A 20161-nucleotide genomic window follows, 5' to 3' on the forward strand; every position below is an offset into this window, starting at 1 on the left:
CCAGATGTAGCATATATATTCAGAAACACTAGAGGATATTCACATCACATAACTTTTGAAATACAGCTATCTAAGGACTAATCTCCACTGGGCTCTTCCATGAATAGTCACAGAGAGGAGGAGGAATTAGGAGCAGAAGTGGTTCAGCAATGACTGAATAAATTACTGGAGGGGTCTACTTATTTCCACTGACTATACAAAAAAAAACAAACAAAAAACTGAACCAACCCCAAGAAAAACCAAAACAAAAAAACTACCCTAAACCCACCAAAACAACACGAACAAACAGAAATAAAGCAAACAAACAAACAAAACCACCCCAAAAAAAAATCAGGCACTAAGAAGGGATAAATACTGAAAACTGTTTAGACAGGTATTTTCAACAGAGTAGACAGGAAAAACACAGAAAGTGGAATTTCATCTTTTACTTGCTTTTACTCTTTAAGACTTCTGACCACTGATTATATCTGTACATTTTCTAGTTTGCTAATTTTTTAACAAATACTAAGTAAAGACTAGATCTGTTAAGTTATTCAGATTTTTAAATATATGTTCATATATATATATAATTCATACTGACAGAAAAAAAGTATAATGTCAGCTCTGCATTATAACTTTACTGTCTTCACTATACTGGAATTATTTTCTCCACAAAATACTCCTTTCAACTGGATAGTGTATTAAAGAAAAGATATCTAAATTTCCAATATTTACATAATTACTTTCCTTGTGTAGTGCATCTAAATAGAGGATGACTAGTCAGGAAAAAAAAATTTAAAAAATCACACTTCAGAGGTCAAGATAAATACAAAAACTGGTTTGCATTGTGTTTTAAAGAGAACTCTCCAAAAACACACTTACAGAATTTTTTCGACATGTTAACAAAAAACTAAAATAACTATTTCACAAAATTTTTGAAGCATTCATCTCATGTAATAGACTACTGTATTCTTGCTTTCAGCTTGCTGAGAGGTGATCATGAATTGCATGGTCTTCCTGAATCATACATTTTATGACAAATTATTAGTGCCTTAAGTACCTACTACACAGTTTCCGATTTTCCATAAGCCTAAACAGCTCAAATAAGCACACCTGCCGTGCTTGCTTTTCATACTTTTCTCAAGTCATCTGTTTTTGAAACTGAATTCTTATGAAATTTTAACTCAAATTTTGCAGAATTACTGCAAAAAAATCAGCTTCTCCTTCCCTTGTCTGTACATCCAGAACCACGCAAATCAGCAGCAAACACATTCCAAAGAGGTAATAAACCAGTCTGTTTCATACAGGAGAAAATCTGGGGACATATAACAAGTTGAACTGGCCTCTCACCCCTGCCTCTACCAAAAGCAGGGCAGGCCATTAGCTCTTCAGTCATCACAACAGCAGAAAACTGGCCTAAACCAAGGGATTAGGATGGTAGATTTCAGCAATTTTTCCTCTTGCCTTCTAAATGGTACTGACTGTAAAGTTCACACAAATGAATCCTGAATGTCTAATGAATAACTTTGGCAAAAAAACCTTACACTAGCTTCTAGTTGCAAAACATTTGGCATTTGCATTCCTAATCCTGTATGTGTCATTGAATTGGTGTCTCAATGTTATTTGAAGAATATAAATATCTATATCCTAATATACCAACTGGGAGAATACCACAAAGGATTCTTAATTGTTAACATGCAAGCCTAGTGTATAACACTTGAATATAAGCTCGAAAATATTATCTTACAAGCTCTGTGTTTCTGTTTTAAACAAAAAAATCCTCACTCCTATTGTCTATCTATATAATTGATTTGAAAGCAACCTGACATTTGTCTTACCTTTCTGTATCATTCCCAAAGTGCTGGAAATTTCTTCCCATATCACTTGCTAATATCACTGACTGTTGCAATGTGAGTTGGCCTGACATGTTATTGTTGCCTTTGCTTTCCACACTGTAATTAATACAAGATTCAGTGCTCTTCTGCCTAGCTATCTGATCTCCTCTATTTTCCTTCTGGTGCACAGGTATGGAGGAGTTAATGAATGTGGCCTGAATATCACCAGTAGTAATCCATCTTTTGGAAGGATCCAACAAGACCTGTTTATTTTCTGTCACACCCATGATAAAGAGGTTATTTTCCTGTAGGCAGCCAGTGGATGTTTGCTTTAAATGATTTTGAAGTGCTTCTGGTCCATCTCTGTCAGTAATGCTTAGTTCACCATACTCATGTACATATCGATGTTTAATACTAAGTTCCATCAACTGATTAAAATACCAGCATTGTCCCAGTGCAGAATCAACAGAAGAGGCAACTCTGAAAAAAAAGGAAAAAAAATGTACATGTCTGTTAGAATCTTTAAAAAAAAAACAAACCCTCTATTATTTTCTAAAATAGCTTGTATTTTCAAGTATTCTTACATGCTTCCATATTCTTACAGCAAATAGAAATTACTCCTAATGGAAAGTCAGTTTCAGTAATCATAAATCTTCTTAGATTTTGTCTTCTTTTGGACATATTAAAAATAAAATCACACATACTTCTTATTTTGAGTTTTTCTAAAAGAGTTTTCAGGGTTTTTTTAAAATAGTCATTATAGCATGCTTTTCACTATTATCTTTCTGTAGTTAGTGGCATGTGAAGCCAAATTTTTCGGAGGGTTTGAAGCAATTAATAATCCAATCTTACCTGACAACTATGAATGCTTATATAAAAATAACAGTAATTTTAAAAATTAGATAAGAACTAAAGCAACACAACCCAAACATAGATTCAAACAAACTACAACATCAAAATAAAATTCAGGAAAACATAAATTTTTAAGTACAAGTCTTTTTATCAATATAAGGGAAAGTGCTAGACTGAAGCAATAGTAATCTATGAAGCCTGGTCTCATTTGTTCTTTGTGCAACACTGTCTAAATGATGAGGATAAGTAAGTAAATATGAACAAATTGTTACAGATTCACATGGCTGTCTGTACTTAGGATGGTGCTTGTTAATTTTATTAGGTAGCAGGTAGCTCTGGAATCATGAAAACATTTTCCTTTAATAATATAGATAGATGCAGAGATCTGCAATCCAGTGCTAATTAAATTCTAGGTCAGCAATCCAAGAGACAAAGTAGAAATAAGATCAATTTTCTTGTTAGTCTGGAAAAACTAGGTCCTAAAATTATAGATAGAATAATAGAAATTTCCTTCCTGTTTATCATTCTGAAAAGATGAAATTTTTATCAGGTTTTACTGGGGAGTCTTTACCATTATAATTATATCCTCAGTGAAGTTCAACTAAGAACAGATCCCATAAGAGCAAAAAGGATTCCAACTCTTCCTCTGCTAGTGCAGCTTCAGTGCTCTTGGCTAAAATCTGAATGGGTAATTGATCCACACAGCTTAAGCATGTAACTCACTGTGTAATAGTACATTTGATTGTCCACTACAAAACATTACTCCTACTCCTGTTAATTCCATGCATATGAAAAGTCCTAAAAATATTTAAACAAATCTATATATTTAATGATCTAACATACTGCATTGTAAGAATAACAATTTAACAGAAAATACTTAAAGCATTAATTAAGTTATTTAGTTAAATATATTGAACCAGTTCAAGTATTTAAAAAATTTAAGTCTGGTACAAGATCATTACCAAATTTCTGCATAAAATAATATGGTAAGAAGACAAAAAAAAATTGAAAAAATGGAAAAACAACCATTCCCACCTGTTTCTTTCCTTTTCTTTGCTTTATTTCATTAGTTTATTTGTTTATGAAAATTAAAGTATTGCAGAAAACCCCAGAATGTTTTATATATTGAGCAAAAAAAATTTCCTATGAAAACTATATCTTGAGTATCCTTGTTCATTGTCAAAAGAAAGAAAGAAAGAAAGAAAGAAAGAAAGAAAGAAAGAAAAAAGACAAACCACCATAACAGTGAATCCTCTCCTTTGACAGGTGCAGGTGTATCTCAAGCAGCTGTTTCATCCTTCTAGTAGCTATGAATATGTTAAGCAGAAATGAAAGAGGAGATTGAGAAAGTGAAAATTCAGACAGGGAATAATTTTGAGTGTTAGTTTTTTTTTATAGAGGCTGCTTTTGGGTAGTTTTTCCAAGGAGTGGCTGCAAAATACCACCTTGTCACTGTGGGCATGCACCCTCTCCCATACCTTCTCTGGCAATCCACAACTATACTTTGATTTTGCAGGATTTTTTGGCTGCTGTCTGTATCAGTTTGGTTTAGGCAGTCATATTAGTTTAAAGAAACCAGAAAGGAAAGTGAACTGGTATCTCAGAGACTGATGTGCAATGAAGTGACATGGTGTGTTTGAGGTTCTCCTGCAAAGATAAAGCTCAGTGCATGGACACCAAAGATCATGAAGGGGCCTGAATACTAACTTGGTGGCAATCAGCTTGGTGGGTCCCTTCAGTGAACAGGGATATCAGGCATCCTATCAACACATTGCAACTTTCTCAGTGTCTCAATAGCACTCTTGATGCCAGAGATGTGTTCCTGAAGACTGCTTATTCAAACCACAGAAAGGAAGCTGCTGTAATGGAAAATACACAGGACTGGTTTACCTCTTTAATGGTAAAAAAAAATCACACAAGGAAAGAGAGAAGACAAAGTAAGAAATATGACAGTATTAAGACTTTTGATACCACAATATTTCCTTTTCAATTAATGTAAACTCACTGTTTGCCTTTCAGACCTTTTCCAGTGTTATTGGTCATAACTTCTTGGTTAAGGTTTTAAGCATAAATTGGCAATGAGGCAAAACAAGAAATGGAATTATCCTATGGAAGCACTAGTGTCCATAGTGTCTGGCTGCTTAGTATGAGATGAAATATAGATAAATATGGTGGCCTTGCAACAGCAAAATTTTTATGACTTTCTGCTTTGACCACTACATTCCTTCACGTTCAATTGCTGAACATGAAGCTACCCACGGCTTTATTTTGAACATAACAAGTGAAAGTGATTTATGCCATATGCAAATTTAGCATAACCACAAAGCATAACCATTGCTTTTGCAGTGGGAGAAAGTGGTAATAAGCCAGAAGAGCAAGGGATGAGTCTTGCAGTAGTGTACAAATGTGCTAAACTAGTGGCCCTGACACTAAAGACCAAGGTATTTTCAAAAAAAAAGAAGCTAAGAGCAAAAACCTATGTGTAGCTTTTTTATGTTTGTTTGCTTGTTTGTTTTTTAATAAGATACCTCTCTATTTGTGCTAGCATTTTTCAGGGACTTTGAGGAAAGATAAAAACATTAGAATCAGATTTTAATCTATTTGGAAATTTAAGTCAGGCATTCATTAAGGACTGTTACAATTTCAGTCCTCACATCAAGTCACAAAGAGTATCCATCACTGTCCTGGTTAATTTAAACCAAAACCTGCTCAATTCCCACGCAGTGTTTGGCAACAGGGAAGTAGACATGAAGAGGAAAAAGCCCCACTGGCAGCACCTAGGAAGCATAAGGATCCATGCACAGGCTGACTTAACAGATATAGAAAAGGACAAATTATTCATGCTTTAAGGCTTCCAGTGAAATTTAAATCAGCAAAAATGTGGCTACTTAAGAATTTAAAGCAATGGCAGAGGCTTGCTTGTAAAGCTAACATATTTTGTATAGAATTTTCTACTGCCTGGTTATTCAAAGAGCATAATTTTCTCAGAATGAGACAGTAAATCTGGAAAAGTCAGCAGAACAAATCTCTTAGAGGCAAAAGGGACAGCTTGGAAAAAATAAGCCAGTTCTGATCAGGATTGGCAGTTTCCTCCTGGCCCTTGCATTTAAATCACAGTCAATTTTCCACCCCTTTGTATGCTAGTGTGTGCTACTTAAAACCTTGCTTAATGTCATGTTTTTCCCTACTGTGACTTTCACAATTATAATACATGGAATATTCAAACAGTACTCCTCAATTTACCTAAGCTTTTGTTTGCAATAGTGTGGGATAAAATCTAATGTCTTCAGGAAAACTTCTATAAGCATCATTACTGATGTTCAACTTCAGTTTACCAAAGTCCCTTACAAACATGAAACAGGTCACTGTTGACATATTTTTTCCTTGCACCATTTATGAAATTCCTGTCATTTTCACTGTAATATACATACAATAATTATAAAGTTCAGGTTCTAATAGCCAGACAACTGAACATCTGATGGCTGAAAACAAATTGCTCCAGCACAGGCATCCTATTATTTTTTTACATGATTACTTATTACAAGTCATCTAAAAGTTATGTGACAGAAAACGCTTAGTATAATAGAGAAATTCAATTTTAAAGTCAGTTTTATTCTTAAGCATGGCAACAACAGAGAAGTTTTGGGAAGAAACAGCACAGAGAATTTAACGGGGCAGCAGTGGTGTATGAAACAGATTAGGGAAGCAAGCAGTGATTACTTTTGGCAGCTTACATACTTGAGGTTGCACCTACAGGGGCTCATAATTTAGCTAGATGTGAAACAGATAGAAGTTTGCTCTATTGTTGGCCTGTTGTTTAGCAATGTCACATTAATTCAGCCAAAGTATTGCAATATGTACGTATAATAGCTATGCCACTAAGGCTATATACAAACAAGTTGTTTAGAGTTTCTTTTATGAACTGCAGTTTGCAATGGTTTTCAAGTCATCCATAAATTTTACTTCAGTCAAAATAAAAGATAGATGGCTTTAACAGACAAGAAATTAATTTTAAGACCAAATTTGATACAAGATGCTTCAATCATGTCATGGTTACCCATTTAAAAGATCACGAATGAATTCTCAAAAGCTCAAAAATTCCACAACCCTCCCTCCTCTGCACTCCCTGCCCTTCCTCCACCCAAACCATAAATTCAGGAAAGAAGAGATGTTTACATAATCACTTCTTTCCATTCTTGCTCTTCTCAAATATCTGCAGGCTCTTTCAAATATTTCTCTTTCAAAATTTACATAGAATCGTAGAAAAATTCTCAGTTGAAAGAACCTCAGGAGGTCTCTCTGGTTCAACATTCTGCTTCAAAGCTGGGTTAGCTCTCAAATTAGACCAGGCTGCTCAGGTTTTCATCCAGTCAGGTCTTGGAAATCTCCAAGAACAAGACTGCACAACCACTCTGGGCAGCCTATTGCAATTCATCACTGAAACACCCTGAAAAGGTTTTTCCTTACATCCAGTTGTACTATCTCTGGCTGGAATGAATTAATTTCCACTGCAGTTGCCCATACAATGCTGTGGTTCAGATTTGTGACCGAAACTGTATTAATAAAACACTAATGTTCTCCTGAAGAGTGCTTGCACAGAGTCAAGGCCTTCTCTCTTCCACTCAGCAAGTAGCCTGGGAGGGGCCAAAAAGCCTCCTTTCTTTACCTCCTTCCTGGGGAAAGAACTTTGCACTTGTCCTCGTTGAATTGACAAGGTTCTTGCTGACCTGTCCTCCCATCTTGCCTATGTCTGACTGGTTGCCCTCCTCTCAACAATTGCCTTTGAATCCTTGTGGTCTGTAAGTGAGGTAAGTGTGCACTTCCATCTCCTGCTCTCAGTCTTTGGTGAGAGACATTAGAAGTACAAGTCAGCTTCCAGAAAGTAGCATGAGCCCCATACCATTTATGATTAATGGATAGTCTGAGCCGGACGACCCAACGTTTCTTATTTATCTTTCTTATGTCCATTCATGTAGAATAAAACAAAAAATTAAATTTTAGGAATATCATCTTTCCCTCTCATTTCTACCATCTTGCAGAAATGTATATGAAATTTAGGTCCTTAGATTCTACTACAGTTTGCTCACAAGTCATATTCTAATTATAAGCTAGTTTTTTTCTGCAAAAGGATAATGATGAAATGTCTAAATATCAGACATGGAAAGACTTTCTTAATCATAGAAAAAAAGAGCTCTATTTTATTTCATGAAAAAGGAAGGAGAGAACATCATTTCAGGATGGTAAATAGATTATGAAATATCAGCTTCCCATCTGCAAACTAGAAGCCAAAAATCACAGAAGCGGAGAAGACATATCTTGATGGTTTAAAGGAGAAACGTGAATTTTAGGAGCCACTTACACATTACATCTGTCATAGAAAAATGCACTATATAATTTCTCCCAACTAATTTCAATCTAATTGTTAATACAAATCTCTTTTCAAGTTAATCTGATTGTGAGTTACAAAGATTTTATTGCAGCTTAGTAAATGCTGCAAATAATACAACAAACTAACAAAGTGTTAGCTAGTAACAAGACACCATGGATATATATGCTTACATGAAAACACAAAATCACCAAGATTCTGAAAAAAATGTGCGTACTTTTCCTGAACCAGCAAAGTATGCAAGGCAAAGTCCAAACTAAAGCAATGTAAAACAGCACATGCTTCACCTGCCCTGGGATAATGTTCAGTACCTGGCAGAATCAAGAAAACTACTTTTCCAAAAATTAAATAAGTTGGATATTCAAAGGACTGTAAGGATTTTGTGAACCTGCTAGGAACTGAAAAGGGACTATGAAACAAACAAAAAAACCCCATGCAATATTACCACGTAATTTTGAGAATTTTGAGATATTTAGATATTACAAAACAATTAAAACATAGCATGTGTAAGTGATCAATTACCACTTGTATGGTCTAAGCTGGTTACTGGACAACTAACCATGGTAACAGTGATAAAGGTAGCAAGACAAAATTAAAGACCTGTAAACAGAACCATCTACTTCAGTACCTTAAGAGAGAAGAGGTCAAATCTTTTGCAATTATTTAGTGTGAATAACGCACACATGGAAAAAAAATGCACAAATAAAAGAGAGCATATTGAACCAACAGCCAAATTAGATTTGATTAAGTAAAAGTTGGAAATCGTGTTAGTATGATTTTAAAACTTTCAGGATTTAAGCAACAATTTCTGCATAGCACTGCACTATGTTGTGTCTATGATTTCATTCAACTACTAACTGCAGGTTTTGAACCACCTGTTTTCTCAAACTTAAAGAAACAAAACTCAAGGGCTTCATAAGTTAATATGTCTAAAACAGATTTTGTTCTGAAGTCAATGATTCTAATCTCTTTCTTAGCCTAATACATTTCCAGGCAAAACACCCCAAGTTCTGATTCATATGTCAACAAGAACTTCAGCAACAATACATAAAAAAATATTTCTGAATGTAATTTATATGCACATAAATACGTACTCCAATTCAGCAGCCTTTTTTTTCAGTTGAGTAATTTCTTCAATTTGAACTTGACAAAGTTGCAGAAAATTTCCTAATTCTGATGCTTTGATTTTTTCAGTTGTGGGTAAAGTATGAAGGGTTAAAATTTCACCATCAAGCAACTGCAAACTAGGAAGAACCTTCAACATGGAAGACCTTAGGGGAAAAAAAAATAGTTTTTCGAAAAAATCCTTGTGCTAAAACACCCATTTTATTGATACACTCATGTAACAATACAGAGCACGAAGGCAGTTCTCTAAATATTTGCATGTATTTGTCCTTATTTCATATGTTAACATATTAACTAAGAATTTATACTTACATTAAAGAATAATATAAAGTATAAAGCACAGAACATAGCAGGACTTCTTAATACTTGATTGGTATTAAGAGCACTGTTGAAAAACTGACAGCAAGAAAGTCTCAAATCACTAGAGCTAGAATTTTACCTACACAAACCTTAACAGGAAAATTTGACACACTCGTGCACAGGCAACTGTAATTAATTCAGTTAGTAGGCAACAGCAAACTAATAAGATTAAGATATAGTAGTGATTTTGTTGATGCATCAAAATAATTAAATTTTAAAACGGCTCAAAATACTAAACCTTGCCAATTCTACTCCCTTTATCATTTGCATATACTACATACACTGACCTGCTACTTGGTATGCCTGACAGGAAAAAACAAATCTACTTTTGAAGTAATAAATTCAGATCAGTGAAAGAAATGAGAGCAAAGATGAAATTTCCTTGCTATAAAAAGAACAGCTGTGTCCACTGATGCACGAAAAAATATGTACAAGTAACTTACCTAACAAAACAAACAACCAACCAACCAAAAATGTTTAAAATGTATCATCACTGTGTCTTGTTTATGTTATTGAGAGATGCAAGCTGCTACTCCAATCTTGCTTCACATATTTCTTGTACCAGATCAAATTTGTTGAAAGTTTGAAGACTGCAAAATTATATCAACTCTCAATGTTGCCATTAGCTCAGTTTTAAGTAACACGAACTCTTGAAAGAATACTAATTGCAGCCTGTAAATCCCCCTATTATTGAAAAATATTGTATTGTTTTCAAAATTTTGGAACTCCCTGACTATTCCCTGTGAAGGTAAAGGACTACTAGCTCAAACAACAAACATTAAGCTTAAAATCAGAGAAAGTCTCTATGACTGTATTATAATATTCCTAATAACAGAATAGAACATCAGTTTTTGCAAATAGGAAACTTGCCTTTTTCCTTTTCTACTGTCCATTAATGAAGGCTAAGATCATCTAAAGAACATTTGGAATAAAAATATGGGTCTAGATCAACAGTTCCTGAACACAGAGAGAAATTGCCAAAGCTGATGTTGAATAGCAATACACCAAAACAGTTACATATCAAAGTTGATCAATGATGGAAGTTTTGTCTCTTAGAGCTGTGGTATCTCAACACTCATTTTTCCAGCTGGTTTCTCCCAGTGAAGGGCTGAGTCAATATTTCATTTAGTGAAAACTTCCTGGTGAATATTCTGTCACTTAAGAGGCTCTATTAATCATTACAGCATTGAAACATATTCCCCTAGGAGTGCTCAGACTGATCCCAGGGTTTAATTTTTAGAAAGAGATTTCTTACTACTTCACTTTTGTTGGTGTTATCACTGGCTGGACATGAAAGTACAAAACCAATTGGGAAATTTTACAACTAATTCCTTTGTTGGTATCAAGGGGTTATGTAAAGTTCACTGGAACATATTGTCTGAAGTTACAGTTCAATGCTGTATTCAGCAAATCCATATTTCATAGTATCCCATATTTTAAATCCTTTAGACAAATTAATCTCTTGTCTAATCATGAAAGCTCTACTGGTTTAAGCAATCTAAAGTGTCAGTTCTCATAGCTAAATTGAAATTCAGAAAGCTTTTCCCTCCAGGTTACAAGTGAAATAACACTTAGTTTTGTAAAATAGTGGGAATTCAAACAATGGGAATGGAAATTTAATGGTCGCAGTCACCGAATTTTATGAATGAAATTACCTGCGGTGCAAATAAATTAATAAATAAAAATGAATTAAATTAAATTAAAAAAAATAAAACAAAATCAAGAATGTACTTGCACAGCTATCTTTTAAACTACTCAAATACTTTTCACTAAAAGTCTGAAATAGTTGGGTTTTCTCTTTTGATTAGTAATCCTAAAATTGTACAAAAATCATCAAATGGAAGATATAAATGTAAGAGTGGTTTTGGTTTTTTAGGTTTTAGTGTGGACAGCAGAACAAGGGCAGTGATCATATCCCATACATGGCACTAGGGAGGCCAAATATCAAGTATTATGTCTAATACACAAAAAATTATACAAAAAACCTATTAATTTACAATTTTACTCATATGGTTTACAAATTAATATAAGTACTCTTTTCAGGAATCATGGTAACTGCACACCATTTTGTATGTCAAGTTTCTTTTCTACCCTACTCATTTTTTATATAGAGACATATCATAATCTCTAGGACTAGCTCTTTGATTTTTTGGATCGTTATGCCAGTATTATACATCACTGAAGGGAAAAATGACAGCATTACTCTCACAATTCTTTCATAATTTTAAGAGGAATTAATTTTTGACATAGAGATAAGGAATTTGAAGAAGCATAAAAAATACTAATTTTCAACTACTAAGGAAAAATCAAACCTTCATCCTGCCCTTTTCTTTTAACAGACATTACCCCTTCACTTGCTATGTGCAATGTGAACCTGCCACAGCAGCAAGACTGTTCAGACTATGTGGGAGTGTCTCTACTATTCAACTAAGATACATACAACAATCCGTTGCCTGATTTTGATTTTTGATTTAGCAAATTAAAGTATTTTTTTTACCTCCAGTTCTTTTCTTGGAGAAGAGGATTCCCACTCAATGACAATTCCTTTAGTTTATGGCAGCCACTAAACCATGTATGGACATCTTTAAGATCTGTAGCATAGCAGAAAGAAACCTAAATATGTCTGAATGCAGAACCATCTTATTTCCCATAAAATCTTACATGAAAGTAAAATGTACCAACACCATGAAGTCCTAAATGCAAGACTGCTATCCATAGAGTATAGTTTTAATTAATATCTATAACATTCATGTTTGAAAAATATTTTTATATTTTCCATATTAATGTCTCTTATAAATACACGGGACCAGTCCTATTCAAATCAGTCTATAATTTAAGTAAAAAGGTATTATTTGAATTTTTATTTTTTTTTAGCCCAACTCACCTGACAAGAAGTTATTTTTGATATCTAGCTTTTCCAAAAACACAAACGAATTTAAAGGCACAAGGTCAGTTAATCTAAGAAAAAAACAGAAAATATTTTTTTAAAAAAATTATATTTAAACAACAGTCCATCAACAGAAAGACACCAGAATCTTTTGCAGGTATGATAATTTACTTATATAAGAAAATGCCTATTTATCTATCCAAGACATTAGGACTGATTAGAGAAATTTTAACTTGGAAATATTTTGTTTTCTCAGCATCTCACCTTTTAATATTTTATCTTTAATGGTTTTTTATCTGATAAATATTTCATTCTCTTCTCTCCACTTAGTGCTGAAGATCTAAAGTCTTATAAAATTTACACAATTTAGCTGGCTTTTCTTTAGGCACCATTAACTAGAATGGTACTAATCAGTACAGAAGGTCATGATTCTGCAGAAAAAGTAAAACTTGCTTGGCTTCCTTCCTCTTTTCTCATTGCTCAGACTGCTTATGAGGTTTTTTCTCCAATCAGCACATTACTTCCTAGATCCTAAAAGTAGAATAACTGTTGTCATGGACATGTTTTTCAACAGGTCAAGGCTGCACTTTAGTGCTTCCTCTGTTACTACTTCTGACAGATTTTGTCAAATAGGTGCTGATTACTGAGAGAGTTATGGAACTGCTCATGGAATAGCTCTTCTTGCATTATCAGAGCTTTTCTTGAGCAATAATGCAGCAAAGCTGTACTAAAGACAGGACAAAATTCTTGTTTGCAGTATTGAAGAGTAAATGTAAACAAACCGAGCTGACATTCATCTGTACAAAGGAACTGGGACTGTAAGACGTGTGTTCTTGTTACTTCTAAAGGAGTAAGGCTCAGTGTTATTTCTTTGGTTAAAAACTTTCATTAATGCAAGAATGAATGTTGAATGGTTTGTTCAGCTGCCAGGCTATTGCCAAATACTAACTTTCAGATTAAAGTTTATCTTGGTTAATGCTAAATATGAAAGAGACAGGAAAAGGTGAAAATCACGATGCAAAGAATCCCAACTATCAACTAAAACTAAGCACATGGTTCACTAACTATGGATTTTAAAAATAAATACATGTTTAGATAACATGTTTCATCAAGGCCCTAGCATAGCAAGAGAATCGTAACAGAAATGCCACTGTATGTGGTCAGTTTGTGACTGCTAATTTTCACAGAAATTAGTATTTTCTGAGGGTGTAGTGCCTTTGAAAGGGATAAATTAGAATATTTTTGTCTGAAATATGACCCTACAAAAAAAAATAAAATGCACTCGGAATTGTTTAGAGACAAAAACACGTCTTCGTTGCTGAAATGTATGAATACGTTGTGTCTTCAACATAGCTTTTCAACAAAAGGCAGAGCTGAATTTTACTCTGGTGCACAAATTATAGACTAAATGTTGGTTGTAGATTATTTAATCTTACAGAAAATACAACCAAATTAAAAAAAAAAGTAATTTCCACATTTAGTTGAGAAGTATTTCTATATGACAACATAATATTTTAAGAATAAATTCAGAGAAACAGATATAAAGACAACTGAGTGCCTGCCACTATATTTCCATTTCTTTCTCAAACTACATTTTAAAGTTCTCATGGTTCTAGTCCTACTTAGTTCTATTTCCTTCCTGCTATAGAAGGTTTCCATGGAATCAAATAACTATGAACAAGTATTGACCCTCTAAAGCATTAAGCCTTGTATGTAGATCTGTATATAGTACTACAAATTTCAGCATTTTAGTTTCTCATCATCAGTCAACAGTACATGAATATACTTAATATTTGTAGCAAATATCATCATAGATATTACTAGCTGAAAGTATGGCTGCAAAAACTGAACATTCCTGACAGCAGATTCTTATATTCGGAAAATGAATGTCATATTTTGCATAAGGGACAAAAGACAATGCAGGTGTTTCATTTATAATGAGTTCTCTGGATCTTCATCAGCATATGCTGTGGTGAATTAGAAATTGTCTCCTGCACTGTCCTTGCCTGCCGCTGGCATTATGAGAGTTAAAACATTTCTCTGTCATTCTATAGCCTTCCCTTTACCGACATTCTTTGTTAATTTTTTTTCCTAAGAAAATTCAAACCAGAAAGACAAAGGACATTACTGAAAACTCAATACTACTTGACCTTGTCACATTAGCCCTGGGCATAAGAGAGATATAAATTACAAAGAAGACACAAAAGTAAAAGATATTCACAAAAAAGCAAGCTATAGCTTCCTTTTTCTGCTCCCATTTAAGGCGCTACCAGAACAGGTCAGAGATACAGTTTATGTAGTTTATGTGGCTGCATCAGAAAACAAGATCTAAGACTAGTTGCAAGTATGCATCAGAGAAAATAAAGATTGTGTTTCTGAACATGAATAGCAGTTACTGTTCAATATGGTCTAAATCCTGCTGTGCAAATGATTTTCCCCAGAAAAATTAGCATTCATGCTAATAAGCGGCAGGAAGCAGGGCAAAATAACTACAATAAATTTATCATAATCAAGATCTGTAGGTAAAGACCAGATTTCTTTTTCATTCCTTAAATTAAAGACAGTTTAGTTTGCAATAATCACCATATTTATGAACAGCAAATATACAGAATATAGGAAATCCCTCATTTCACTTATTGAATACTCTAGTAGGCAGTACTTCAAGTACATTACCCATGATGCCACATACTTAGAGATAACCTTATGACCAGCAAAGAATTACTGAAAATTATTTTTAAAAATCTAGAGTGGTAAGGATAGGATGATGAAAAACACTATGTATCAATATAGGTTTTTTCACTAATCACTTATTTCAACATCCAAACACATTTTGATTTATCATGATAATTCTGGAAAACTGATCAAATTCTCAAAATATCATGGCTTGCAAGGAGCTCAACTCTCATATCTGAGAAATTCAGTTAAAAATACAGATACCATATATATTTTAGAGAACAATGCATGATAAGAAAGAACTTAACCAACTTTTGAGCATTTCTAATAAAAACCTTTTAGGAATAATATGCATCTAGATGCAAAAACATGGGAGCAAAGTGTTCACAACGAATTTGACTTGGGGCAAACCATTTTGCAAAAATGAAAAGAAACTTTTGATATCACTGCATTTTTAAAAAAATATTAATTTTTTATCTATCTCACTTAGGTTATCTTGGTGAAAAGCAAGAGATAGTACAAAAAAGAACTTTGTCTTACTAATACCACATTAAAACAGGAATGTTAGGAGGGATTTTGCCTATTTGAAGTTGAAAAAAAAGGGCTACCTGAACAGCACATATAGTGTCTCACTGTAAAACCTTTAAATGAAAAAGACATTACTAGTAAGCTACATAAATTAGATGTACTGTAAATATAAATGCCACATGAACTCTTAACACATATTAAAAATTTATAAATTTCACACAAGGACAAGGTTGTTTACCCCTACACCTATCCACAACAGAAAAAAAAAAAGAGTATATCCCTTTTTCAAACTAATTTAACAGTTGTGTCCTCAGCTGCTATAAAATAAAGCATGGATCTTCATAGTCAACAAATTCTGCAGGAACCAAGTCAAGAGGATAGTCATCATTGTCTCTGTTCAATTGCGCATTGATCAAGAATATTCTTTGTATATAAAAGTCACAATAAAATACTTAATAAAAGCAGCAGTGGTGAAATAGCTGTCTTTTTTCTATTTGAAGGAGTTAATCACTACCTGTTTTAGTTCCTTTATAGACTGCAGATTTAAAACAACTAATTTTTGGAGTTTCACCTTTGACAATTTCAGGTTTACGATGCAGACAAAGCATCTCGGGAATAAAAATATCCTGTAAATTAGTGTAAGAATTTTCTTTTCACAGTACCTCACTTTCAGAAATATACAGATTCATGGCATTATCATTATATTGGCTTCCTGCAATCAGTAGAGGAAATGGCACTCACTGCACACTTGGAAAAAAATCATAAAATTGCACTGGCTGTAGGATAAAAGTAAAGAAACAGCTTTTCTTTCAACAGCTTACTCCATTACATTCACTGTTTCTATGGAACATCAAGTTACTTATGCTATAGCACACACATATGGAGCTGCTTATAAGTGTACATAAAAAGAGTGTAACAGAGCAGGCTACTGAAATGCCAGGAATTTTGAGGCTTTTAATATGTATTTAAGTCTATCTTGTCCTGTTTGTCACAAAGATTTGACATAAGCTATAGATATATCACGGAAAGAAGGGGAATTGTTTAAGGGTTATTTTCAGCATATCCAGTCTTTTGATGGAAAAGTATCTCCTTTCTCATAGCCCAGCAAAAGGAATTCAGCAAACCAAACACTACATCTCTGCTTGTTTACTGGAAAACCAGAGCAAACATTACAATGGACATTAAAAACTGTAAGATGATGGGATGGACAAATGACTTAAGGTACATCTACATGGCCAGTCCAGCACAACCTAAATCCAGAGGCTGCATTCAGGCTGTCCCTGATATGTGGTCCCCTGGAAGCATATGAGATCTTCAAGGAGTTTTGCAAACACTTTATTACACACAGGATAGCTCCACTGGAGGACAAAGAGGAAACTACAAGAATATAGAGCCACATTATTGTGTGTTCCACAAAAAAAGCTAAACAGGACAAGGGAAAAAAACCTAATTAAGAATAGGAATTAAATCAAGCAGTGTGACTCAAAATTTAATGCTTAACATATAATGCTCTTGCTTAATCACAGGCAGAAAGCACTTTTTCCAAACTCCAGAAGAATTAATAAGGGAACAAAAAATCCCAAACCCTAGAAGCCTGAGCAGGACTTGAAGATTAGTTTCTGTAGATATTTTATTTACATCCAAGAGTCTCCATGAATAGTATTTCACTAGAGATGTTATGAAAACAATTTGAAAAGTTATATAAAAATATAGGTTGTATATACTTAAATAATATCCAATTTCCATGAAAGACATTGCTTATAAAAACAGGACTCAGTCTTACACATCCTTTTTCCCACAGGCTCCCAGACACAATTGGCTCTGCTGAACTAAATGTCACATAGGTTGGGATTCTTCTATTCAGATGTAGACACCTACACATGAGGTGGTCATTTTGATTTTTTTACTAGTCACTGAAGATGAACAGGCACTTTTAGGCTATGATTAGTCTCAAAGCAGGCAGCTAAAAATGGCAGATGAATCACCCTTTAGAAACATCTATTCACTAACAGGAGAGTGAAGTAATTAGTTGAGAGTGTATTTCTATATATGGTATGCAGTATTCTGTTTGTTAAGCTGAGATCAGTCTTATTCAGAACAAAACAATCACAGTATAGTGATTGCATATATATATATACATATATATGTATATATACATATGTATATAGTATAGTATATAAATAATGGATATTGATTTAAAATTAATTTTCCTATTAACATTCTGAAAATTCTAATAAATGCTTCATATCTTTTTAAGCAGAATTTAAATTGATAAAAAGGGAGGTGGGGAAAAAAAGATTTTTAATCCAGGATATCTGATCATTCTACCTCTAAAGACATATAGATTATCTTAGAAAACAAACAGAAAACTAATTACTGAGACCTTGAGTGCATGATCCAGTTTTATGCTGCTTGTCTCAATCCTTCTTTATTTTATACCTTTTAAACAGAACCATAAGAGTGAAAAACGAAAGCAAATATACTTGTTTTGGAGGGTATTAACATATGTATGTAAAATAAAAAACATTCTTATTTGTCCTTTCTAACTCTAGTACTTGCCCTTAACTTAGCCTTCAAAGTCTGTTTCGAATAAGTTAGCTGTGAAATATGAAGTTTGACAGACATGTTCTAGAAACAATTGCTAAAGAAAGAAAGAAACCCACCATGGTTTTAATAATGCCCCAATGCTCAAGAATTATTTTCACATAACATCTAAAACAAAAAATCAATTTACATAGTTAATGCTGTTTCAAATTTTCTTACATAGAGGTAGCCAATGTAATTACATGCCAACTACATATTTTTATTTTTAAAGAATATCCCAAAAAGATAGTAAAATTTCAACCATATTGAGAATTACACTTTTCAGACAAGTGTTATGTTAACAAATTCCTCTGGATCAGTTCTATAAGTAGAATAATGTTTCTTACCTATTTTGAGACAGCAAAAGAATCTGCAATAGAGGCAACCAATATAAAGAAATCATTCTCATAGAAGAAATGCTATTGTCATCCAAATACAGCTCTCTTAAGAGAACATGATTTTCCAGTCTTGGAAGCTAAATAGAAAGGAGATGGTTATTTAAGATTAATATAAATTAGAGAAACAACAATGGAATGCTTACCAGATGCTTTTCATACATCATTACTAAGTACAAGCAAAACTCACATTTTGGATATATGTATCATTTCCTTATTACATATGCACCAGTTGACACACATAATCTCTATATATCAGGTGGTAAATACTTTTTAATTCTTCTATCACACCTGAATAGTCAATATAAAAAATTAAAGAAAAAAAAAAAAAACCTCAAGAGCCCGAGTCGCACCCTCACTATGTTATTCATGCAGTTATTTGCTGCTTATTGACAATGCTTTTCATCACTTGAATTCATAGGAGAATAACTGCTAGTAAATAAGATTAAGCACACAGCTAGAAAACAACTTTCCTATTTTAAATGCTGCAGCACAAAATTCAAGTTTTGGAGAATCAACATACGTTAAATAAGCATGATTATTATCAGGGTGATAATAATGGTATTATCATTACATACAAGTAATGGTAAGAAGCAATCACTTAAATGTAACAACAATTATGTCATTATTACCAGCCTGTTATAATTATCTTAATATTATACCAGGACCTATAAGTAATAATAATCTTTTTTTACACAAAATCAGAATCATATAATATAAACCAAAAACTAGATGCTATAAATGAAGGAGGAACCGTAATCACTGAGAGTCCAATTTTTCAAGGACTTGGAAATAAAAAAACAATTAACTGCTAGCCATTTGTATTTTTGAAAAATCACTCTCTGATAAGGGAAAAAAAAAAATCTTACCTAAGAACATGAAACATCCCACACCAATCAAAGAGCACATGCTCAGAATGCTGAAAAATATGCCTGTTAGCAAAAGATGTATGCACAACAGCCACTAAATTCAAAGCTTTTACCTCCTGGAGATTATTGCCCTGCAATTTCAGCACTTGAAGTAGGCCACAATTCTCAATGCCTTCAACTTGTGTGAGATGATTGAAAGAGCAGTCTAGGTGAATGAGAGTAGGTACCTCACAAAGACCTTTTGTGCTGATTAACTGATTATGATCCACAATTAATTGTTGAAGATTTTTCAGTGACTCTAGACCACCTGAAAATTCAAGATTTCAGACATGATGAAATAAAAATCTCTTGTCATTCAAATACTAAGAAAAACTGAGAATTTTCTGTATATTCTCTAATGTAACAATTAATATTACTTCTGCATAGGGTTTAAAAATAACTACTATATTTTGACCCTATCACATATACAGTGCATATGGTTCACACATTTCTGATCCAGTTAATCAAGCAATAATAACAGTTCATAATCTCTTTGGTACTTCTGTTGGAAAAGAACATTCTTTTAGTGATAAACTGCAAGTACTTACTATGCTTTAACAGCTTTACAACTGCTCTGAACTCTGTGAAATGCTAACAGCCCTCTTAAAAATCATCTATCAGAAAAAACCACTATGTTTAAAAGTTAATAT

At 33.4% G+C, this 20161-nt stretch overlaps 1 protein-coding gene across 1 annotated transcript in view; it reads right to left on the bottom strand.

Moving 5' to 3' along the window:
- LRRIQ1 (leucine rich repeats and IQ motif containing 1) overlaps nt 1-20161 on the bottom strand; it is a 98872-nt gene that overhangs the window by 64698 nt on the left and 14013 nt on the right. The window contains exons 10-15 of the mRNA XM_056515839.1: nt 19586-19779; nt 18556-18683; nt 12422-12495; nt 12035-12128; nt 9147-9323; nt 1818-2294 (exon numbers count right to left, since the gene is read on the bottom strand). Coding sequence (XP_056371814.1) covers nt 1818-2294; nt 9147-9323; nt 12035-12128; nt 12422-12495; nt 18556-18683; nt 19586-19779 — 1144 coding nt within the window. The remainder of the gene's footprint in view (nt 1-1817; nt 2295-9146; nt 9324-12034; nt 12129-12421; nt 12496-18555; nt 18684-19585; nt 19780-20161) is intronic.

This window comes from Oenanthe melanoleuca, chromosome 1A (genome assembly GCF_029582105.1).
Source record: "Oenanthe melanoleuca isolate GR-GAL-2019-014 chromosome 1A, OMel1.0, whole genome shotgun sequence".
In the NCBI taxonomy this organism is placed as follows: domain Eukaryota; kingdom Metazoa; phylum Chordata; class Aves; order Passeriformes; family Muscicapidae; genus Oenanthe; species Oenanthe melanoleuca.